The sequence below is a fragment of the Balaenoptera ricei genome, chromosome 5, assembly GCF_028023285.1.
Source record: "Balaenoptera ricei isolate mBalRic1 chromosome 5, mBalRic1.hap2, whole genome shotgun sequence".
In the NCBI taxonomy this organism is placed as follows: Eukaryota; Metazoa; Chordata; class Mammalia; order Artiodactyla; family Balaenopteridae; genus Balaenoptera; species Balaenoptera ricei.
In genome coordinates this window covers 71872549-71897816 of record NC_082643.1, presented here as the reverse complement: position 1 = coordinate 71897816, position 25268 = coordinate 71872549, and the positions used below count along the sequence as shown (strand labels likewise).

The following is a 25268-nucleotide window of genomic DNA, read 5'->3' as shown; positions in this document are numbered from 1 at the left end:
TTTGTAAAAGTCTCTCAGTGAATTCTTTGGGGTTTACTGGATATACAATTGTATAATTAACAAATCTTAATAGTTTAACCAGCAGTTTTCCAACTTTATAGTTCAATTTTCTTTCTTTTCCCTAATGGCTAGTATTTCCAGAACAATGTTAAAAATAATAGCAATGGTAGTGGACACTCTTATTTTGTTCTTAACTTTCATGGGAATATTCTAGTGTTTCCACAATAAGCGTGATTCTGGTTTTGAACGTGAGATAGATATGTCTTACCATGTTACGGAAATATCCATCTATGCGTATTTATTGAGTGATGTTTGTTTTGTTAAAAAACAAACCGACTGGCTATTAAATTTTGTCAAATGCCTTTTTAGCACCTGTGTATATAATCATATGCTTTTTTCTCCTCAGATCTGTTAATATAATGAAGTATATTACTAGATTTTCTAATATTGAATCATTTGCACTCCTACAATAAACCCCACTAGTTATGCATTGTTATTTAATGTACTGCTGGATCTTGTTTTGCTAATATGTTCTCCTTAGTTTATGAAAACAATTTGGAAGTTTTCATTTTTCCCCTATACTTTGGAACTGTTTAAGTAGAAATAGAATTATCAGTCTTAAATGTTTGAGTCTGGTGTTTATTTGTTTGTAGGGGGTAACATCAAGCTACTTTGATCTTCTGCCTCTCCTGATTTGGGCTTTAGCAAATGCTTTTCTTACGAGAAAATTTTCCATTTTATTCAAATTTTCAAATTTGTTTGCATAGATTTGAGCAAAGTAGTCTTATAATTCTTTACACCCCTCCTGTTTCCAATGAGCTTTCCCTGATGATGTCTTAGTTATCCATCCTGATTCATTTGTTTGACTGGAGTCTTCTGTAGAATAATTTCCTCAAACAGGTCCCTGGGTGATATATTCTTCTCTGGAATTCTTCTCTGGAAAGAAGTGGTATTTTGGCGGGGAATGGGACTCTTGAGCCTCTGAGTTGCTGTCCTTTTGCCTTTACTCTAGATGTTCTGAATTGTTATTCTATAAACCTTTCCTTTCAGAAGTCTGATAGTTTTTCCTGTGAAAATACCTTGTACTTTGTGTCTGGAAGATTGTAAAATTATTCTTTTACCCTTGGAGTTCAGGAGTGATATCAGGGTAACATAATATAATGAGCCCTTCAATATGCAAAACAGTTTATTAAATTCAGGGAAATTTGTATTTTCTTTTTGTGTATTATGGCTCCTCTTCTTCTGTCAAGAATGCCCACTATTCATATGTTAGCTCTCCTAGATGAGTCTTTCAAAGCCCTTATGCTTTCCAAATCTCTATAATTTTGTTCAAACTGTCTTCCAATCCACTAATCTGGCCTCATCAGTGGCCATCTTCTTTTCAATTTATCTAACACTCTTTTTAAATTAAAAACTATGGGTTTTAGTACAAGGAAGTAAGGAAGTTTTTGTGCTCTAATCAGATATCCTTATATGTTCCCACATTTTGAATAAAGATGGGAAATGAAAAGTTCAAACTATCATCTGCTTCCTCCACCAGCTCTTCTCACGAGGAGCCATCTATTCTGGACCTTATGCTTGTTTTCCTTCTGTAGGATGACTGGATTTTCTTATAAATATCGTTGTGTTTCTCTTGAATATCCCTTGGGATTTGGACCCAGCTGCCAGAGCACCGTAAATGGAAACAGTGTTCTAGCTAGATGAAAAGCATGGTGGGCTCCAGGCAAGCTGTCATTCCCCTACTGATGCACCAGGAGGTAGTCTCTCTCTCTCTCTTCCTCTCTCTCCCCACTTTTTAAACTCTCCTACATCTTATTAAAGGACTGTGAAAACAGCAGTTCCTCCAAATAGTCACACAAGTGGCAGCAGCCTCCATTTAATAGTCCCCCCAAATCCCTGCGTCCAGCTTTCTTCCTTAATCTCACTGTTCTAACCCCATCCAAGTACCCCATGCCAGTAGTCCCCCAGTTCTCTCCTGTCCCTGAGGGGAAAAACATCCCATGACATCATTGTCTACTAGATCCAGACAGAGCTGAGACCTCACATTCCCCAGATCCCACTTCATGCTGGGCTTAGAAGTTCATAGTTGAATGGGAAGTGGAAGGAAGAGCATCAGGGCTGAGTTTAAGCTGTCGTGTTGCCACTAGCCATTTCCCCTCCGAGAGGAGGTTGTTATTCTAGAACACTTAAATGGGCTCCAGGGGAAGCCATGATTCTCTGAAATTACCATCAAATTGTATTTGTTTACCTATCTATACATATGTATTATATATATGTTTTTCTGTAGAGTTTTTTCGGAAGTTTTTTTAAGAATATTTTTTAAAGCAGTTTTATGTTCACAGCAAAATTGAGGGGAAGGTACAGAGATTTCCCATATACCCTCTGCCGCCACACATGCATAGCCTCCCCTGTTATCAACATCCTCCACCAAAGTGGTGCATTTGTTACAATTGATGAAATGATGTGGACACATCATTATCACCCAGAGTCAATAATTTACTTTCGGGTTCACTCTTAGTGTTGTCCATTCTATGGGTTTAGACAAATGCATAATGACATTTGTCTCCCACTATAGTAACATACGGAGTATTTTTATTGCTCTCTAAAGATCTGTGTTCTGTACATTCATCCCTCCCCACCCCCAACCCCTGGCAACCACTGATCTTACCGTCTCCATAGTTTTGCCTTTTCCAGAATGTCACATAGTTGGAATCATGCAGTATGTGGCCTTCTCAGATTGACTTCTTTCACTTTATAATATGCATGTAAGTTTCTTCCATGTTTTTTCATGGCTTGATAGCTCATTTCTTTTTAGCACTGAGCAATATACCATTACCTATGTGTATGACAGTATCAAAGGACCAAAAGACATCTTGGTTGCTCCCAAGTTTTGGCAATTATGAATAAAGCTACTGTAAACATCTGTGTACAGGTGTTTGTGTAGACACAAGTTTTCAATTACTTTGGCTAGAAACCAAGGAGCATGATTGCTAGGTCACATGATTAGAGCGTGTTTAGTTTTGTAAGAAACTGCCAAACTCTCTTCCAAAGTGGCTGTTCCATTTTGCATTTCCACCAGCAGTGAATGAGAGTTCTTGCTGCTCCACATCCTCTCCAGCATTTGGTGATGTCAGTGTTCCAGATTTTGACGATTCTAATAGGTGTACAGTAGCATCACATTATTGTTTTAATTTGCGTTTCACTAACAGCATGTCATGTGGAGCATCTTTTCATATGCTTATTTGTCATCTGTATATCTCCTTTGGTGAGATGTCTGTTAAGGTCTTTGGCCCATTTTTATTCAGGTTTTTTGTTTTCTTACTGTCAAGGTTTAAGATCTCCTTGTATATTTTGGATAACATTCCTTTATCAGATGTGTCTTTTGTATATATTTTCACCCAATCTGTGGCTTGTCTTCTCATTCTCTTGAGTTCAGAAGGTTTTATCAGATTCTCAAAGAGATGTTAAGAATCACAGTCTTACAGAGCCATACCCAAATTTGGTGGAAATCCCCAACATGCCAATTAGTTCCATGTAAATTGCTCTAAGTCCAGTGGGTATCGAGGGTCTCACAGCCTCTCAGACACCGAAGATTATATCTAAAAGTAAATATCTTCCATTGCTATGCTCTACTTGGGTCATTGTAAAATAGGTTACTGAATATGAAAGATTACCCTTTGAAGAAAGGGCAAGTTCTTGAACTAGAAGAAGATGGTTTTAAGAGAAATAAAATAAAACAAATTGAAACATATTATAGTAAATAATATCCTGTATAGAGTGGCAAAAGTAACAAATACAAGACAGTTGTGAGTGCAATGAGTTCAGGGATAAGAATTCAAAAAAGAGCTTTTTGAAGAGAAGCTAGAAGTGTTTAAAGCAATATAGTGAAGATAATTTTATTTCCCCTCAAAATAAAAAGGAAGAAGACCTTAAAGTTTCTTACATTCTTTCAGTGATATGTTGTTGGTGATTCTTTGGCACTTGGCATTCAACTTCTAAATTTTAAATATATTACTCTTTATCTCTTGAGAAAATGTTTCTGGTTTAATCAAAAGTTAGTAGGCAAAATATCTACTACATTATATGGTTACTTTTTTTTTTTTTTTATGGCTGTGTTGGGTCTTCGTTTCTGTGCGAGGGCTTTCTCTAGTTGCGGCAAGCGGGGGCCACTCTTCATCGCGGTGCGCGGGCCTCTCACTATCGCGGCCTCTCTTGTTGAGGAGCACAGGCTCCAGACGCGCAGGCTCATTAATTATGGCTCACGGGCCCAGCTGCTCCGCGGCATGCGGGATCTTCCCAGACCAGGGCTCGAACCCGTGTCCCCTGCATTGGCAGGCGGATTCTCAACCACTGCGCCACCAGGGACGCCCTATATGGTTACTTTTGAAACATAAGCTCTAGTAATTCTAATGGAAAAGGATTTGATGCTTTTTTATTTGAGGTCAATAAAAATAGGAAATAACCTTAGAAAGATCTTTTTTTGTCTCTAGCAGATAGAAAGATACAAATATAAAGCCTTTTATATGTTTTAAATGATTTTTAGATTTTTTAATATATTAATACATTTTTTATGCAAGCTACTCTAATATATGACCATAACCCAAGCAGACCCATGGCAATTGGGAGCAGAAATGGAAGGGGAAATAGATTTTAAGATAGATCCTTCTACCACAATCTACAATCCTCTACACATTCGCCTTAAATTACTTAAACCTCACTACCATAAGTATTAAGATATAAAAATATGATCAAAAATTCACATATTTCCTAAAATGTTCACCTATATATTAGCTATAGTCAAAGGCTATAAAGAGAAGCTTACCTAATTTTCTTTGAAAAAATGTATACTCTTTTTTGAATGTCTTGATCATTTAATGGGTCCGTACTAATTTGATCTTTTATTATACCCCATCCCTTTATCCTTTCTGTTCCCCTTTTAACAAATATGTGCTCAATTATTATACTTGTTGTTGTTAAATAACACATAGTCAAAATCTATGCCCAGACACCTAGAATTCGGGCATCCCTCAATCTAACCGAAGAGTGCTCATTAGTGGACACAATGAGAATAAATATGCAGCAGTGATATCAGATATCACTGAATGATCACAGAGGTTATGTTCAGTACAGCCAAGTATATCCATCTTCTCAAGGCAGCCACAACCAGCCTGTCAGAAACAGCACTCAACATGAAACCTCTTGTGTTATACCAATTTAAAGCAAAATCATCTTATCATCAATTGCTGGGAAATTTCTCTCCAAATCCCCAACTGTCTTCAAAATGAATTTCTAGGCCAACTGAATCCTGTTTAACTCTGCTGTTTCTTGGTTTCAGATGGCTACACCACTGATGACATCGAGTTTTACTGGAATGGAGGAGAAGGAGCAGTAACAGGAGTGAATAAAATTGAGCTTCCTCAGTTTTCAATTGTTGACTATAAGATGGTGTCCAAGAAGGTGGAGTTCACAACAGGTGAGGATGTCTCCCCCAAAATGAACTAGCGATGATGAGAAAGGAGATGGCTCCCACCAAATGACCATCTGATTTTATTTTCTTTTATTTTTTTTTTTTCACTCAGGGGCATATCCACGACTGTCACTAAGTTTTCGTCTAAAGAGAAACATTGGTTACTTCATTTTGCAAACCTACATGCCTTCCACACTGATTACAATTCTGTCCTGGGTGTCATTTTGGATCAACTATGATGCCTCTGCAGCCAGAGTCGCACTAGGTAATGCATTCCCAGCACTACAGAGAGCTGGTGGGATTTAACGTCAAACCACAACCAATGAATGATAAGAATTACAGGCAAGGGTGTCTCTCACAGAGAGCCAGAGAATGAGATTACCATAAGACTGCTGGATAATAAAACATCTATGTGTAAGCACTTACAGGGTGAATGTTTTACAACGTAATATCTTTTTATCATTTTACCAAAATAAAAAACAAATCTTGGAGTACACTCAACGCTATGTAAGTGCTTCTTAGAGAATATTTTAAAATTCTCATTACACTAATATTTTACTAACTTTGTGATTTCTTCTTTGGTTCCTTCTCTTTACAGTGGAGAACATTATTGCATTATTCTCAAATGGATTTGGAGAAAGCTAAACCTTGTGACCATTAACAAGCCATGTCAATATTATCTTTCAAATATTAACTATAGTTAAATTGTATCGCTCTGTCTCCCTTAAATAGAGCTCCTTCTACTTGAATAAGGCACAGACAATTCATCAGCTATATTAATGATCTGTGATCAGGACAGAATAAAAAATGGTTTCCTTCCCGGGGAAACAGAATTCAGAACTAGTCTTGCCATGGTTGAGTAATTGCTGTAAGCTAAAAGGTTATATTTGAGATTTTAAAGGATTCCTTGGAAAGTTAGAATATGTAAGGTCTGTCTGATGTATCTGGGTATGTGTGGGTCTGCCTCGTATTTAACCCTAGAGCCATTTCAGTTATCACTTTCTGGGGCTTATTTACAGACACACACACACACATGCAAAAGAACATCATTTATTACTAAGCTAACATATACAGCTCTTCTCTTCTGAGACTACGGAACTGGATTAGATGATCAGCATATACCCTTTCACCCCTAGACTAATTGTCAACTCTATAGCCCATCTCTATTGGTTGAGTATATAAGGCTCACAGAGTCAAGTGCTGGCAGCCCCTTATCAACCTTTGAACATTACAAGACTAAGGAAAGAAGACAAATAGTTTATCATATCATACACATGTATCTGCACATATTATTTGAATATGAACATGAATATGTGTATACGCTATGGTTAAAGAAAAAACATCAGACAGTGTCTACAGCAGAGAATATGAACTATCAAGGTCATGAATTGTGGCTCTCTTTACACATCTATCCTCAAAGCTAATAATATTTTGATTAGAGGTGTCAGCATATAGAGATGCTGAATAAACCTGTTCTTTGAAATGTAAAACCTAAGGTATTTAAAAACTTATCTAAGTGAAAAGACGTTTATTTACTAGCCCTTCTTGCTTAAAAAATTTAAGCCAAGGAGTAGAAGCAGAAGTGGAATTAGTAGATCTTAATGAATTATTGCTTCTGTACAGAACATTAGGTAGAATTATATTAGGGGAAATTTAAAACTTTATTCAAAGAAATAAATAGGATGACTCATGATGGCATTTAATATCAGTCCAGACATTTAAATTTATCACTGATCTGAACTATTTTAACCTTTTGTATGGTAGTTCTGACTTCCTACTTTATCTGTTCTCCTGAAGTTTAGTAGTCAAATCAGGGAATCTGAATAGAATAATCTGGCTGGCAAATGAGTGCTAAACTATTTTCTTCCCTTTTCATTTTCTAACTTCCATTCCCTTTGCCAGTTCTCCTTTGTCTTCAATATCCATTTCACATTTCCTATCTTAATTTTTAAGGACCTCCGTCAAGTTTCACGTTTTACTTTTTCATCTCTCTGCTTTTATTTTAAATGCCTTTGCTTCATACCTCCTTGCTTTTTGCCCCTAGCTGGGTGATCTACAGCAAAATAACTAATCTCAGAGTTTCTGTTTACTCAGATATAAAATGGGAATTATATACCTGCCTTATCACACTCAGCAGGCTGTTATGACAGCCATATAATTCATAGCTGTTTAAGTGTTTAAAACTGTAAAAACACTATACAAATGTGTAATATTAGTATTACAGCAGAGTTTAGTATTAGATATAAGTATCACTTCCTATTTTTCCCAATTATCATTTCATCACCATAATAAACACAAAATATTATACAGACACACAAACATTATATTGTTAAGAATGCCATATTTAACAAAGTAGACAAAGCAGAATCTTCCTTTTAAAAAGACTACACTCTTAAATTTCTTTAACAAGTTGAATTTTTAGGAAGTCTTTTCCTGACTCCGGGGAACTAATTCATTCTAGTCTCTGGAATCAAGGAACTAGAGGTAATATTTAAAAAAAAAAAAAAAAAAGCAATAAGATTATGTTATATTTTAAAATATGTATATCAAATACTTGATGCAAATCATGAAATTTCTTATTTGTTTCTTCTTTTCATGTTGAATCACTATGAATGATGCATTATAATTTTAAAAGACCGTACTGACCCTGTGACCTGGGTGTATTACAGTTGCATGCGATGAAATAGGTCTCCTCAAACTGGTCACCAACTTTCAGTTCGGTAGTGAGTGCTGTGGTGATTAGTATTACAAGGACAGATTTAGGAGGGACATGACAGAGACGCTGAGAGAAGGAAGGAAAGAAGGAGGTGGCGTGTAGCAGAATGAGGGACATTTGACAGTAAGCAGTGGGCATATCAATGAGATTTGAATATTTCCCTCTACTTTTCTTTTTCCTTTGTGCATTATTTTTTTTTAAAAAAACAGTTTTCAACCCAACACTCACAGAGCATCCCATTTTATGATTTACTTATGGACTACGTAGGGAGCCTGCAGCTTTGTCTTTCAAATTGTCTGCCCTTTTTGCCCTGTGGTTTATTGCATTGCTGCCATCATTCTGGAGCACCAACAAGAGATCGGCATCTGTCCTCTCAATCTTAAAAAGGGAACTTAACAAGTGCGCTCAGCTAAGCTGTGTCTTTCTGTTTCATAGGAATCACCACGGTGCTGACAATGACAACCATCAGCACTCACCTCAGGGAGACCCTGCCAAAGATCCCTTATGTCAAAGCAATTGATATTTACCTGATGGGTTGCTTTGTGTTTGTGTTCCTGGCTTTGCTGGAATATGCCTTTGTAAATTACATCTTCTTTGGAAAAGGCCCTCAGAAAAAAGGAGCTGGCAAACAAGACCAGAGCGCTAATGAGAAGAACAAACTGGAGATGAATAAAGTCCAGGTAATATATTAAATATTCTTAACAATCTTCTTCTGAAATTCAGCAGCAGCATGGTGCCCAGAGCTCTCATAACAGAAAAAAATTATGAAATATTCGTTTATCTTTAAGAAGGCTCCAACCACCCTTCATTTCACATATTTGAAAATTGACAATTGAAGATGTTAGGTTGAAGTTTACATAGATTAATAACATACTTGGGCCTGCAACTCAACCCAAAGTCCATTATTCTTTATTTTAAACTATATAGTTGTAAAACTATACAGAAAAGAATAATTCCAGATCTACTTAATAAATAAATGAGAGAACTAAAGTGAACAAACTCTTACTCCTAAATGGCAATGAGGCACTATAGCATGGTGGTTACAACCACAGAATGGAATCAGACTGCTTGGATTTAATTCCCAGGTCTGCCACTTACTGGCTTTAGAACTTCAGACAAATCAACCTATGTAACTCCTTATCTAACCTCTGGTCTCAGTGTCATCAACCATAAAATAGAGATTACTATAGTATACCTATCTCTCAGTTATCATAAGGACTAAATGAGTTTTGTTACTTTTAAAGTCTATTATTTGGAACAATACCTAGTACATAGTAAGAACTCAATAAGTATTAGCTATTATTATATACAAGACATTGTCAGTATTTTTCCTTTGCTTTTCACTGGTAGATCTTATGACCTGTGTTCTCACTCTGCATTAAAATAATGCTTTGTTTATTCTTTTCAAAAATCCCTATAGTCTCTACTTCTGTGGCATTTTTCACTGATATCATTTGACAATTATGTGCCTTGAAATACTGGATCCACGACAAATTGTTTTCAAGATGGCACACAGGGTGATGACTCAAATATTCACTCACGGTTCTGAGCATTGGGGGTACTGCTCTGAATGAGACGAAGTTCCTTGCTCTCATGGAGTTTAGATGCTAACGTGGGAAGACAGGCAGTAAACAAACAAGCAAGTGTAGAGAGCATAATTTCAGGTAATAGGAAGTGCTACAAAGAAAGTAAAACAGAGTAATGGGCAAGAGAATGTTTGGGGTCAGGTTCAAGGGAACAGGGAACTTTGACCAGGTAATCAGGAAGACCTCTTTGAGGAATTACCATTTGATGTGACACCTAAGTGATGAAAGCCGCAACCGTGCCATGTCCATTCTAGGCAAAGAATTGTGTGACGTGTTAAAGGACTGAGAGAAGACCAACGCAGCAAGAACATAGGAAGTGAGGGAGAAAGAGAATAATTTGAGTTGTGGCTGGAGAATCAGGCAGAAGTCAAATAATGAATCTTCAAGGTGTTTGTTCATGCTCTTTAGTAGGATATCAAAATTTGACAAACACTGTCAGGTAATTAGAAAATTACAAACGAGGAAAACATACAGATTCAGCCAAATGGGCAAAATTCAAAGCAACACACTCAAATAAATTTATGCTCTTGTATAAAACACTATGGTCAATGCTATGGGAAAAGGAGTAGGCATGATACTTGCCCTTGAGAATCTTCTGATCTGGCTGGAAAGAAAGTTATGAATGGATTATAAAATAAGACAGGACAGCATTTATCTTGAAGAAAGGTTGAAGCTTCCTATTATCTGATTGTAGCCATACCAGCTTTAAAAGTACTTTAGCAATAAAAATAAATTTTTTAAAGGAAGGGCTTCCCTGATGGCACGGTAGTTAAGAATCCACCTGCCAACGCAAGGGACACGGGTTCGAGCCCTGGTCCGGGAAGATCCCACAGGCCGCGGAGCAACTGAGCCCATGTGCCACAACTACTGAAGCCTGCACGCCTAGAGCCTATGCTCCACAACAAGAGAAGCCACGGCAGTGATAAGCCCGCGCACTGCATCGAAGAGTAGCCCCAGCTCACCGCAACTAGAGAAAACCCGCGCGCAGCAACGAAGACCCAACGCAGCCAAAAATAAATAAATAAAGATACTTTAGCAAAAAAAGTATTTTAAAAAAGTACTTTAGCAGTAGTTTTCAAGAGCACCTCTTTTCTACTCCCATTCCCATCTCAAGTGCTTCTAAACCTACTAGCTGGTCCCCTGTAGAGCTTGGAATGTGCACTGATATATCATGACGAAAGACCTACATAGATAGATAAAGTGGTGTAGGTTCACTGGTAGGAAAATTCAGAAAATATGTACTGGATAGACCCTCAAAGATAGGTAGAATTTGGAGAGGTAAAATGAAGAAAACAGGGCTTTTCCATTGGCTAGAAAAACAACGTTGTCCAGAGTCAGTAACTAAATGGAAAGGTCGGGCAAACTGAAATCGAATTATTCAGATAAAGTAAAGAGATTATAAAACAAACTTTAACCAAACTCTGGGCATTTGCCTTGATTTCACCCTAGGATATCAGAGGACTGTTCTAAGGTGCTAAGGGACAAATAAAGCCTGGAGGAAAGCCTCCTATTCCATATGATATCTAGATGCATAATATATACTGCTCTGAAGAGGCCTTAGTGACTAGCTAATAGATAAGTAGGATGTTCCCATCTAGCTGATCTTTATTTTATAAGCAGATTGTTTGAACAACACTGGGCTTAAACAAAGTAATGTTTCATTGGATCTCAAATCAGGAAACTTTTATTCCAGGTGAATTGACTTTATTTTATTGGAATTCCAAGAGAAAGCATAGAAAAATCCCTCAACTGTCAGAAGATGAAACACATAAAGAAAATAAAGATGTATTTTTATCCATGGAAAGCTAGACTAGGAATGCCAGAGATGCTTTTCACAGAAACATAAATAGACAACTTTATGCCAAAATTCAAAAACAGAGCACGTGAAGACATGGCAGAGTAGTTTGTATCAAACTAACCCTCCTGGAGATTAAAAATTATAAACCCTGAGCAAAAGTTTTAAAAATCTGCTTGAAGACATGGAAGAGAAACTGAAAACAAGCAAAAACTAGGAGAGAATCAACTCTCCAATGAAGGGAACTCCACTGTGTGAAATCAGTGTTTATACAGCTTTTCCCCTGAGGCCAGGCGCCAGTCTAGGGGCATGTGGGACAGTGAAACATCTGCCAAAAAACTGAAGTTTTATTGATCTGATAAATCAGAGCATGGAGTTTGATACTTCCAGAGTTCCTGGAAATTTTAGGAAGAAGTGAAGCCACAGGAGAAATTCAAAATCCCATGAATTGTTGGTTGATCCCTGAACTACACATGTACAGGTAAAATGCCAAGAAATCCAGAAGGAGAAACAACAACAACAACAGCTGAAAAGCTGGAAAAAAAAAAAAAAAGGAATGAACAGAGATTTCAGCTGTTACCCGCCATATGGAAGTCAAGGTTCGGAGTTTGAATCCAGCATTTAGGACTGGTTGGTAAATACATTAGGCTTTCCACTAAAACCCTTAGGAGTAAAGACTAAGTCACAAGAATAAGAGATTCCCCTTGAGTTAAGGGAAAAACTAAAATAGACTCACTCTAACAACTCATAAAACCAAGTCTACACATTCTAGGGGATCCAGTAGTAATTTAACTGCCTTTGAGAACAAAACCCAGAAATCATCAGGGAAGATAACAAAATCCAGTCTTTACAGTGCATCATCAACATGTCTAGCATAATAATAAAAAATTCCTGTACATGAGAAGAAATAGGAAAAAATGCCCATAGTCAAGAGAAAGAAATTTAGCCAAAAAAACAGACCTGCAAAAATCTTAGATGTTGGGTTAAAAGATAAGGGCTATAAGTAATAATAATAACTATAATTAATATCTTTAGAAGGTCATAGGAATTAGCCAAAATATCCTAAAATAGTGAATGGTTAAACAAACTATTGTACATTCACACTGTGGGGTACTAGCCCAATAAAAAGTAATGAACCATTGATACAGGCAACAACTTGGATGGATTTCAAGGGCATTAAGCCAAGTGAAAAAAGCCAATCTTAAAGATTATATACTGTATGATTACATTTATATAATACTCCTGGAATAACAAAATTATAGAGATGAAGAACAGATTAGTGGTTGCCAGGACTTAGTGACAGTGGTGGGGAGAGGGAGATGGGTGTGACTGATCATAAAGGGGTAGCTTGAGGGAAATCTTTGCAGTGGTAGAATAATTTTGTGTCTTGATTGCAGTGGTGGTTATGGGCCTCTAACATGTAGTAAAATTACATAGAACTATACACACTATACCAATATCAGTTTCCTGGTTTTGATATTGTACAATAGTTAAGTAAGATATAATCAATGGGAGAAACTGGGTGAAGGGTACCTGGGCTCTCTCTGTGCTATCTTTGCAACTTTCTAGGAATCTACAATAATTTCAAAATTAAAAGCTTAAAATAAAGTCCATAGGAAAAGATTAACATAATATATGAAGAGATGGGAAGTATCAGACTAGGATTTGAGACTATAAACAAGAGCCAGTGGAAATCATAGAATTGAAAATTTTATTAGATGGATTAGAATCAGATTTTATACCACAGAAGAAAAAATTAGTATGATTGAAGGTAATATTGGCCTTCTCTCAATTTTTCCATTGTCCCAGTTCTTACCATAATTGCTACTACCTCAGGAATGCCTTAACTGACATGTCTGCTGCTGGTTTATATTTTGTACCCTTGTGATTTGTTCTCATGACATCCTGTGCTTTTCCACCTTAGGACTTACCACAATATCGAGTATATGTGTAATTATTTTATTTGTGTAATTATTTTTGTAACCTCTATCTCTCTGCTAATCTCCAAGCTTCCCAAAGATAGGCACCAGGATCCTTGTCTATTATGTTTATTGTTCTTTCCTTGGTGGTTAGAACTGAGAAAATACCAAATAGGAATTTTTTGAATGAATGACTGCTAGAGAGGCCTTTTGCATTCAAGATGAGTTCTTAGATACCACACAATGTATTGAGTGTTATGTCACAATGTTTTATAAAATTCTTATGTATTCATAATAAGTAAGAAAGGGGGACTATCTATAGTCCATTTTAGCTTCTTCTCCAAACTTACTTACTGTTTCTATCACTTTGATTTTTGATATTTTTTCAAGCATACTTTCTATCAACCTCTGCTATTCTTTCTGAATCACAGTGATATAGCATCAGATAAATACAGTCTCCCAAAAAATGTTATGGATAAGATTTTATAAACTTCTTCATATTTAGATGGAATAATAATAGACCAGTACTATCTCAAGGAAATTATAATCATGCCTGTAGCTGCTTAGGTTTTCCAGTTCCTGACTTCCTTATCCTATTCTAAAACCAGGGGCTCAGGCAGACAATGAGTCAATAACAAAGCAAGTGTATCACTTCATCTATTCAGTGCATCATCTCCAGCAGTGAAGTTAGTGATGTAACCTAAGTGGTATTTAAAAATGTTACCCCCTGGTTAAATTTAAGAAATAGAAAATATTATATTTTTTCTTTACTATAATGGTTAGATGATCCTCTCCTTTCCTTTTAGATGCTTATAAACAGTTGAATTCAAATGACATATATGTTCTGGTTGGTCCCAGACAATTTTTATTTGAGGGATCCCTAATATCAGCCTTGGTACCCTAGTACCCTAGTACCAAGTATCCTAGTACACATTACTCTGGTAGCCTTGGCTGGGCAGTATTGTCAAGGGTATCTATACTGAAGCTGCAGAAGTGCTTGCTTTGTCTTGATTTATATTTCCACCACTGCACTGAAGCATCTTTTTATATGAGTACAGGTGCTCAATCCAGACATTAGGAGAGACATTAGGAGAGTTTCAACCTCCAACGTGATAAAGACAATAGATTCATAAAACCCTCAGGTATCATTTGAAGCTAGAGATGGAATTTAGAGTTTTGAAAGATAGATTACTCAGTACAACTAAGCTGTAAGTAAGCTACTTCAGGGCCATTTCTGTACTAACCTGGAGCAAATATAGTTGTATCTGCTGGCCACAATGCCTGCCCATTTGCAAATAGATCCACCTAAGATGGAATGGTTGCATGGGTGGTCTGTGACCAGAGACTGACTCAAAATCATTCTAAGTCATGGGGGACACCGGTGAAATCTGCTGAAGAGTCATACCCAATGGGCAGTTGGAACCCCAAAAGTCAAGAAAGAATTTTTCCCTTCAGAACCAGATGTTGATACTGTAATCTGGCTTCTTTTCCTCCCATTCCTATTCTCTATGGTGAATCATCTATACCTTCAGATAACTTTCTAAATGTAAATAAACTCTGTACTGTGATTAATTCCAGGATACACAATGCATGTGAAAACAGTCTTCATAAATGTAAACAGCTCTCTCAAGTCTAGCTTGGACCAGCTTGATACGCATATTAGACTTTGAGCCTGGGCTCCACCCCACATCACTGTCTTGCCATCAGCCTTTAATGAAACTTTAACCATTCTGACTTAGTATCTTGGATTCTGGAGAAATCCAGGCAGGGCCTCTGATTTCTAATGACGGCCTGTGTTAACAGTTCATGAACTTCTTTAGACCTCAAACCCCTGCCCAAATCTGGCTTGGTCCATGTTTTGTTCTCTAGTCATGGCTTAATTTAGCTAATCTTCAGGGCCTTCAGCAACCTAAGAGTCTAATTTTCCTTTCCAGGAATCTCAAAATCTCTCTCTCTCTCTCTCATCTTCTTTCTGGCATCTAGTCTCCAATTTCTTCTATACTCAAACAGATAGGATTCTTTTGTGAATGAGAGAGAAATCTAACTTACTGACTTAATAAAATCTAACTAGCTTAAAAAAAAAGAGGGGTGGGGGAGTTTTTTGGCCCATATGTTCAAACAATGTCATCAGAGAGCATATCTTGTCATCTATTTTTTTTTTAACATCTTTATTGGAATATAATTGTTTTACAATGGTGTGTTAGTTTCTGCTTTATAACAAAGTGAATCAGCTATACATATACATATATCCCCATACTTCCTCCCTCTTGCGTGTCCCTCTCACCCTCCCTATCCCACCCCTCTAGGTGGTCACAAAGCACCAAGCTGATCTCCCTGTGCTATGCAGCTGCTTCCCACTAGCTATCTATTTTACATTTGGTAGTCTATATATGTCAATGCCACTCTCTCACTTCATCCCAGCTTACCCTTCCCCCTCCCCGTGTCCTCGAGTCCATTCTCTACGTCTGCATCTTTATTCCTGTCCTGCCCCTAGGTTCTTCAGAACAAATTTTTTTTTAGATTCCATATACATGTGTTAGCATACGGTATTTGTTTTTCTCTTTCTGACTTACTTCACTCTGTATGACAGACTCTAGGTCCATCCACCTCACTACAAATAACTCAGTTTCGTTTCTTTTTATGGCTAATATTCCATTGTATATATGTGCCATACCTTCTTTATCCATTCATCTGTCGGTGGACACTTAGGTTGCTTCCATGTCCTGGCTATGGTAAATAGAGCTGCAATGAACATTGTGGTACATGACTCTCTTTGAATTATGGTTTTCTCTGGGTATATGCCCAGTAGTGGGATTGCTGGGTCGTATGGTAGTTCTACTTTTAGTTTTTTAAGGACCCTCCATACTGTTCTCCATAGTGGCTGTATCAATTTACATTCCCACCAACAGTGCAAGAGGGTTCCCTTTTCTCCACACCCTCTCCAGCATTTATTGTTTGTAGGCTTTTTGATGATGGCCATTCTGACTGGTGTGAGGTGATACCTCATTGTAGTTTTGATTTGCATTTCTCTAATGGTTAGGGATGTTGAGCTTCCTTTCATGTGTTTGTTGGCAATCTGTATATCTTCTTTGGAGAAATGTCTATTTAGGTCTTCTGCCCATTTTTCAATTGGGTTGTTTTTTTTTTTTTGATATTGAGCTGCATGAGCTGCTTGTAAATTTTGGAGATTAATCCTTTGTCAGTTGCTTCGTTTGCAAATATTTTCTCCCATTCTGAGGGTTGCCTTTTCATCTTGTTTATGGTTTCCTTTGCTGTGCAAAAGCTTTGAAGTTTCACTAGGCCCCATTTGTTTATTTTTGTTTTTATTTCCATTTCTCTAGGAGGTGGGTCAAAAAAGATCTTGCTGTGATTTATGTCATAGAGTGTTCTGCCTATGTTTTCCTCTAAGAGTTCTATAGTGTCTGGCCTTACATTTAGGTCTTTAACCCATTTTGAGTTTATTTTTGTGTATGGTGTTAAGGACTGTTCTAATTTCATTCTTTTATGTGTAGTTGTCCAGTTTTCCCAGCACCACTTATTGAAGAGGCTGTCTTTTCTCCATTGTATATTCTTGCCTCCTTTATCAAAGATAAGGTGGCCATATGTGCATGAGTCATTGAGAGCTAATGACTGACAGTGACATCACAAATGCGGTTGGTTACAGGAGCGGGATGGGCAGACGGAGGTTGTGGCTGTGCGGCTCTCTGTGCTCTGCAGGTGAAGGCAGCTGAGCACACTGGACAGCTTCATTCATTCGACTGTAGGCTTCTGGAGGACAGCCCGTTCCGTGGCCAGCACCACTTCACTTGGCTTCCTGCTCTGTACTTCAGAAGCACTCAGTAAATGGGGATCTAACTGAATTGGTTAACAGTAAGGAAATCACTTTCTGTTTGCAAAGTAGATTGAGGCCAGAGGTATTTCTTAACAGGGTTTTTAAACTGCCACTGAAAACAAGATTATATTTTATTCCAATTACACTGAAATGAGTTCTGGTATATTTCCCTATTGAAAATATCCAGAAGAGTTCAGTTCAGTGAGTGGCAACATTTTTCACAGCCTAAGGCATTCTTTGGATATTTTGGAGGCAGAGAGAAGTGGAGGGTGAATGAGATGGGACGGATGGGAGAAAAGTGAAACCCAAACTAGAAAATAAATGTGTACATTCACCTGGGGTTTCTATAGAGGGAAGAAATACAGCCAGCATGTCAGTGTTTCCTGGGCTTTAGTCACCCTCCTGATTTTTGCCATCCCCTTTGTATCAGTCAGGGTTCTCCACTGGAACCAACAGAAACAGAACCAACATACACGCAAGAAGATATTTATTTTAAGGAACTGTCTCGTGCAGTTGTAGAGAAAGCAAGTCCAAAATCTGTAGTGTGCTGAAAACTCAGGCGGGATTTCTGTTTCAGGCTTGAGACAGAATTTCTTTTCTGAGAAACTTCAGTTTTTGCTCTTAAGGCTTTTAAGGGTTAGGATGAGGCCATGCAGATCATCAGGCTGAATCTCCTTTACTTACAGTAGCTGATTGAAAATGTCAATCACATCTACAAAATACCCTCACAGCAACATCTAGACTAGTGCTTGACCAAATAACTGGGCACCACAGACTAGCCAAGTTGACACATAAGATTAACCATCATGCCTTTTTACCCCCCGTACTATCATTCATTCATTCAATAGATATTTACTGACTGCTCCTATAAGTGCCAAGCACTTTTCTCAGGTCTTGGGAAGTAGTGGATAAGACAAAGTCCCTGCCCTCCTGGCGCGACACTCTAGTGGGACCCTTGGGGGAGGAACCAGTTGGATAACAAGAGAGAGGATCAAAAGTTCTGCTCTGGCCATTTGAAGACTGAGATGCCTTTAAACATCCATGTATAGGCTAGTCCCGTAGTAAGGTCCAGGATTTAAAAAAAAAAAAAAGGAAATGTGAATTACTTTAAATTTTTCACTCATTATAATGACATAGGATGAGTGTAATATTAAGAAAAACATACAAAATAACCAAGTTAGTGTCCTGGTTAGATTTTTCCTAAATACATGAAAAGCAATATATACCACTGTTTCGTTTTCTTCATAATGCTACTCAATTTTTAAAAACAAATTTTATGGGGAAAGAGGGTACTGCCTGTTTCCTCCATAAGAATGTATAAGCGCCAACTCAAGAACCGTATCTCTTTTGTTCACTGTTATCTTCCCAAGACTGTTGCGTTCTCAGATGTTAAAAGCAAGATATTGTAATTGAGAACCTCTGTACTGCAGGAAAGAAAGAGAGGGTTCACCAGCCAGAAGCTGTCTCTCCCTATCTCAGGTCTTTATGCAGTGAAATCCCAGGTGCACCCTCATATGTGAGCCCGTCCAAGATTTGCCTGTGGTCAGGAGGATCTTCAGGAGGGACCTTCAGGAGGAAGATGAGAGAAAGACTCAGCAGGCAGTGAGAAGGTAGATCCCATGGTCACAAGTGAAAGCATTTCAAAAAGTCTGTTAGAAAGAGAACTAACAACCTGAGTTTGAAAGAGGTCACAGTATTTGTCCAGTAAAACATTTAGAACCAGTAGGAGATGGGAGCAGTCACAGGGTTTGTACAGGAGAGTGTACAAGATTAAGGAGCTTTATTAACTGAGATCCCTGAAATTCTAAAACGTGGGACATGACGTCCTATTGCTTGTGGAGGGGCTGATTCCTTCATCAGTGTCGGGAACAGTGCTTGACACAGAGTAGGCACTCAATAAACACTTACTAAATAAATGAGTGAGGGAATGAATGAACTGTTAACGTTTTAACATTTATCCATTCTACACCTAAAATTACCTCTTGTAACCCATGAATATACCTGTCTAATAGGAAGTGGGGAGAGGATGAAAGATTAGCAAGCCCTTGGGGCTGCAGATCTAAAGCCACATTCTCTGCTTCCCTTTATTAGACATCTTGCATGTTGATCATCTATCTGAAGGGGAAGAGAAAGCATTATTTACTGGCCCTCCTGAAGCCTTAGTAATAATTATATTCATTTTTCTCTAAATTTAGGTTGAGTAATGCTCTAAACTTAAAACAAAGAGAATCCGTGGTGTTGGTTTGAGGATTACGTGGTCATATAATTAAGTCATTACCCCCCAATATTAGACAGACTTCCCTCCCCAATCACCAGAACCCTGAACAACCGCAGGCTTTACCCACTAAGGCAGTGGGTTTAACACGCACGGCCCTAAATGGATTGCACCTTCTCTGGTGGCAGATCAGAGGGAGAGAAGAGTCCAGGAGGCTCAGAGCCACGTATGCCCGTCTCCTTCCAAATGTGCCCATAATGGGCTTCCCTGGTGGCGCAGTGGTTGAGAATCCACCTGCCAATGCAGGGGACACGGGTTCGAGCCCTGGTCTGGGAAGATCCCACACGCCGCGGAGCAAATAAGCCCGTGCGCCACAACTACTGAGCCTGCGCTCTAGAGCCTGTGCTCCACAACAAGAGAGGCCGCGATAGTGAGAGGCCCGCGCACCGCGATGAAGAGTGGCCCCCGCTCGCCGCAATTAGAGAAAGCGCTCGCACAGAAACGAAGACCCAACACAGCCATAAATAAATAAATAAATAAATTTTAAAAAAAATGTGCCCATAAGACACTGTGGTCAGTGGCGAGCAGTGAAAGAGCCTGAAGTGTTCCTCCCGGAGCTTGTCTCCCGGGGACTGGAGTTGCAGGTCTCTTCTTCTACAGCAGCATGAGGGGTGGGGAATGATTATCTTACTGAACAGTTATTCCAAAATCAGCAACACTTTAGGAAATCTGTTAGGCTGTGTCTGCCCTAGAAATCCAGTGTGTCAACATTTTCATTTGCCTCACTTCCTTCTGTTTCAAGATTTCAAAGTCTTCGATGTCTGGATCATGTCCAACTCAGATGTCAATATTTCCTTGTTCAATGAGGCAGCGTCACCACTGCAGGTGCTGAAGCAATGCCCAGCATGGCTCCTTGTTGCTTCTGAAGACGCGAAGACACACTGGCCACTTTCCCCGTGGATATTATTTTGGGAAAGCTGTGCTGACTGTGGATATCAGGATCCCCTGGGTGTCCTTATATGGCTGAGGCAAAGGGAAAGCTACTCTTCTCCTAAGGGCAGGGGTTAAGGAGAAGCCAACCAGAAACTTGCTGGTGTCAGCAGTGATGTGGTTACTATACCCCCACCTCACCAGGCAGCAAAGTCTTGGAGGGTGGAGGACGAAATTTCATACCTCTGAAGAAATGCTTGTGCACACCATCACACACACAAAATCACACACACATGCACACATACACACACACCCTGTAACACCAGCTTTTAGGAAAGGTCCTAGACTATGTAGGAGAGAGAATGGAGATGGGCAATAACAGTTGTACAACATTCCTTATTTTTCCAAATAAAGAACACGGTAGTGTTGATTTAACTATACAGTAATGAAATCAGCTTTCATGGGTAACTGCAGAAAGGGAGTCATTATTTTATATGTCAAACCACTTAAAGCTATGATTTCTAGTTGATGACAGAATAGTTAGAGGGATTTGCACAAACTAATAAACCTCATGCTATTTATAAGTACCTCTGAGCCTGCACCAAGGTTAACCAAAATATCTTAATAAAATGTACCTTGTTTGTCATGACTTCTGCTTAATGAGGAGCATCTCTGTGCTTCATTGGCTAATTCTAAATTCTAGCAACTTGTTTACTTAAGAGGGATTTCATAATAATGTAACTTAATGATGCATACAGTACAGATCAAGTGATTCCGTTTTACAAGTATTTTCTTCTGCCTGGAATATTCTCCATAAGCAAAATCTGCCAAAAATTAGAAACAAGCCCTTGAGATTACCTAGCAAAAACCTTTCATTTATGGATGATGAAACTGAGTTAATAACAAAACCAGGATGAGAACGCAGATTTCAACTCCCAATCCTGTGTTCTATCCTCTACCCATCCTTCAAGATTCAGTACAAGCCCCAGCTCCTCATGAAGCCTTCCATGAACCCTAATGATTTCTCACTTTCATGCACCCCTAATCATGGTCTATACTGTATCATTTAGCATTTGGTTAAAAGTCTTGTCACTTTCAATATTATGTCATATTCTTGTATCTCTAAGGAGATTATTATCTCAAGGACAAAATCCATGTTTGAGGATTTTCTTGACCGTTCCATAGTACCTAGCAAATCACGTGCATCACCTAATCTTCTAACTTACTTGTCCCCTCTCTAATGAATCCAGGACTTTGCTCCTTGTCACTTCAACCCTACTGTCCTCTTTAGTAACATAAACTTCCATATGCATGGCTTTTTTAACCATAGATTTACACTATATTATATATATATATATATATATATATATATATATATATATATATATATATATATACACACACACACACATCCTTGACAACTAGCACTGTAGCTGGCTCATAGTAAGCAGTCAATAAAGGTTTGGAGAGAGAGAAAATTCTTGAGGTCCCTATAATCAGGGAAGGTCCACAGGTCCACAGAGGAAGTAAAATTTAAATTGAGCCTTGAAGAAAACATATTGATTAACGTGCAAAGAGGAAAAAAATGATACTTGAGACAAAGAGTATCCTATGTTTGAATTCCAAATTGGGTACTTATTATTTGTTAAATCTTAGGCAATTTACTTAACCTGTCTGAGCCTCAGTTTCCCCATCTGCTGAACTAGGATAATATTATAGATTTCATAGTGTCTGAAAAATAACTGATAAATTACGCAGTAGGATTCGATAAATAGTAGTTACTAACAACAGTAACAAAAATTAATAATAACTCCTTGAAAAAAGAAACCAGTAGATGTCCCGAGTGAGGGCACAGTGGGTAGCCTAGTTAGACTACAGCAAAATGCTTCACAGAGGGAAATGATGATAGGTGAGAATGGAGAGACAGAGGCCAGATTCAGTCACCATTTCTTTCTCCAACCAACTTGAAGCTTAAAGCTATCAACTGCGTCACTAAATTCACTGCAGGATGTGATGATGGCCGAGGACTGTGAAGTGGTTCATTCTTAGTAAAAAGCACATGGGCAGGGCTTCCCTGGTGGTGCAGTGGTTGAGAATCTGCCTGCCAATGCAGGGGACACGGGTTCAAGCCCTGGTCTGGGAAGATCCCACATGCCGCAGAGCAACTAGGCCCGTGAGCCACAACTACTGAGCCTGCGCGTCTGGAGCCTGTGCTCCGCAACAAGAGAGGCCGTGACAGTGAGAGGCCCGCGCACTGCGATGAAGAATGGCCCCCGCTTGCCGCAACTAGAGAAAGCCCTCGCACAGAAACGAAGACCCAACACAGCCAAAAATAAATAATAAATAAATTTTTTAAAAAAAGCACATGGGCATTGAATCAGACAAGACATGGGTTGTAATCTCAGGTCTGGCACTTACTGGGGCATAAACTGGAGGTGGTTTGTTGTTGTAAGTATTAAACAAGTAATATATGTGAAGCATCTACCATAATGCTAGGCAGATGGTGGACACTCAATAAATCTTAGTTACCTCATCTGCAATGTGTACCACCATCACATCTCACCCTTTGTACTTTTCTTTCTCTCATTTGTCTTTGCCTCTTCCCAAGCTTTTCTCTAGCTCTTTGTTTGTCACCAGGTTCTTTGCTTGCCTACCCAAACCTAGGGCTTTCAACAAGTGTTTACTGAGATCAAGGTCATTAGAACGCATTTAAAAGCATGGACTGTAAGTCGGGCACTGTGCTAATAACTCTAAATTTAAACACAGCTGCCTGTATTGTCCTTGGAAGTACTTCAAATTCATTTGTATGAATGAGCCATGTCCCCTCCAGGTAAATCAGCTTGCAAAGGAGATCAGCTTGAAGTTAAAGCCACATCGTAGGCCAAAGGTACTCACGATTCCTACAGTTTCAAAAGTGTTTATCTGGGCATAGCATAGAGAAAAACCAGGAAACGTGGGCTAGGTATCACTGGAATGGTAGGAAGCAACAGTGAACAACAGTGGAGACACAAAAGTCAAAGTATAGCCAGGCATGTCCTTTCAACCCAAGCATCCATCCCACTTCTGGCAATTTAGCCAGAGGAAATAACTATGGATATGCACAAAGACTTAGCTAAAAGGTTTTCTTTGCAGGCTTGTTTATTTAATAGTATAAAAGTAAAGCAAGCCTTAACATCTAAAAATAGATTGATTCAATTATGGTTTATCCATATAATCTATGAACACACGCTGTCACAGAGGAATATTTATTAATGTGGAAAGATGACCAGGCTATATTATTAACTGACAAAAGCAGATTGCAAAGCAAAATATACTAGGTGAGCCTGTGTTTTTAAGTATATATGAATTTTAAAAAGACTGGAAGTTTAGCAAGATATTAAAAATAATCGACACTGAAGGTGAAATTATGAATTTTTACTTTTTATTTTTTGTTTCCTGATTGCTTATAGTTTTGAATGTTTCCATATATCACTTTGTAACAAGAAAAAATGCCACGTATATAAACATATATATGCTATTTTTTCAAATACCTATGGCATTTTTGTTACAAAATATATGTATATATGTAATGTATTATATGGCTTCGATAAATGGTAGTTTTTAAAAACAAAAATTACATATTTTATATATAATATATAAAATTATATATTTAATAATATATATTCTACACACACACGTGCACACACATACTGTTTTGTGAGTGGAGATAAATGATAGATGGATGAATAGATGGATGGATGGATTAGATTAGCTAAATGGCAGATGGATGGTAAATTAGATGATGGATTAGATCATAGATAAACAGTAGATTAGACGGATTGATAGATGATGGATTCGATACGTAGACGGTAGATAGATAGATGATAGATAGGCAGGTAGACAGATAGATGTCCAGGAGGCGCACAGAGCCAGATGTCTAGCAAGACGGTGTGTACCGAGCGCCACGCAGTATCAACAGTTACAGGTTAACCAAAACGCGCGAACGTCCGGGCAGCTGTGCCTGAGCCCGTCTTTTCTCCGCCAGGTGGACGCCCACGGCAACATTCTCCTCAGCACCCTGGAGATCAGGAACGAGACGAGCGGCTCGGAAGTGCTCACGGGCGGGAGCGACCCCAAGGCCACCATGTACTCGTACGACAGCGCCAGCATCCAGTACCGCAAGCCGCTGAGCAGCCGCGAGGCGTACGGGCGCGCGCTGGACCGGCACGGCGCCCACAGCAAGGGGCGGCTCCGCAGGCGCGCCTCGCAGCTCAAAGTCAAAATCCCCGACTTGACTGATGTGAATTCCATAGACAAGTGGTCCCGAATGTTCTTCCCCATCACCTTTTCTCTTTTTAACGTCGTTTATTGGCTTTACTATGTACACTAAGTTCGGTCCCCGTGGTTCCTAAACGACTACTTTCCTCTTCTCTTAGTTTTTAATCCCACAGGTCCCCAGCAGCGGTACTGCTGTGCTTTTTGAGGTAAGAGATTCAGTCATCCAATTGGTTTTAGGTCTTGCATATCAATTTTATTACTGCACCATGTTTACTTCAAAAAAAAAAAAAAAAAAACCTCTATTTTTTTTCCAGTCTACTGTGGTCCAGGTTATTGGCTCTTTCAGAGCTCTGTTAATTGCCATGTTTACAAACAAATACACACAACGAGAGAAATTAGATAGGCAGATCTTTAGCAGTTCTAGCCGCCCTGGATTTGATTATTTTTTAAGTGAAAATGAAAAGAGGACCCAGCTCTCTGTGCGCATGGCTTCCTGGTCAACTGTAACAATCTCATGCTGCCAAAAAACAACACAATTTCCAGGATCTCAG

At 38.6% G+C, this 25268-nt stretch overlaps 1 protein-coding gene across 3 annotated transcripts in view; it reads left to right on the top strand.

The window, feature by feature from the left end:
• GABRB1 (gamma-aminobutyric acid type A receptor subunit beta1) overlaps positions 1-24829 on the top strand; it is a 395676-nt gene extending 370847 nt beyond the window's left edge. For 2 of the 3 annotated variants that reach the window (XM_059924117.1, XM_059924116.1), the window contains exons 6-9: positions 5336-5473; positions 5580-5732; positions 8619-8857; positions 24485-24829. In XM_059924117.1, the coding sequence (XP_059780100.1) occupies positions 5336-5473; positions 5580-5732; positions 8619-8857; positions 24485-24829 (875 nt within the window). Of the gene's footprint in view, positions 1-5335; positions 5474-5579; positions 5733-8618; positions 8864-24484 lie in introns of all 3 variants that reach the window. The other variant, XM_059924115.1, reaches the window with a different exon arrangement.
• Positions 24830-25268: the final 439 nt, after the last annotated feature.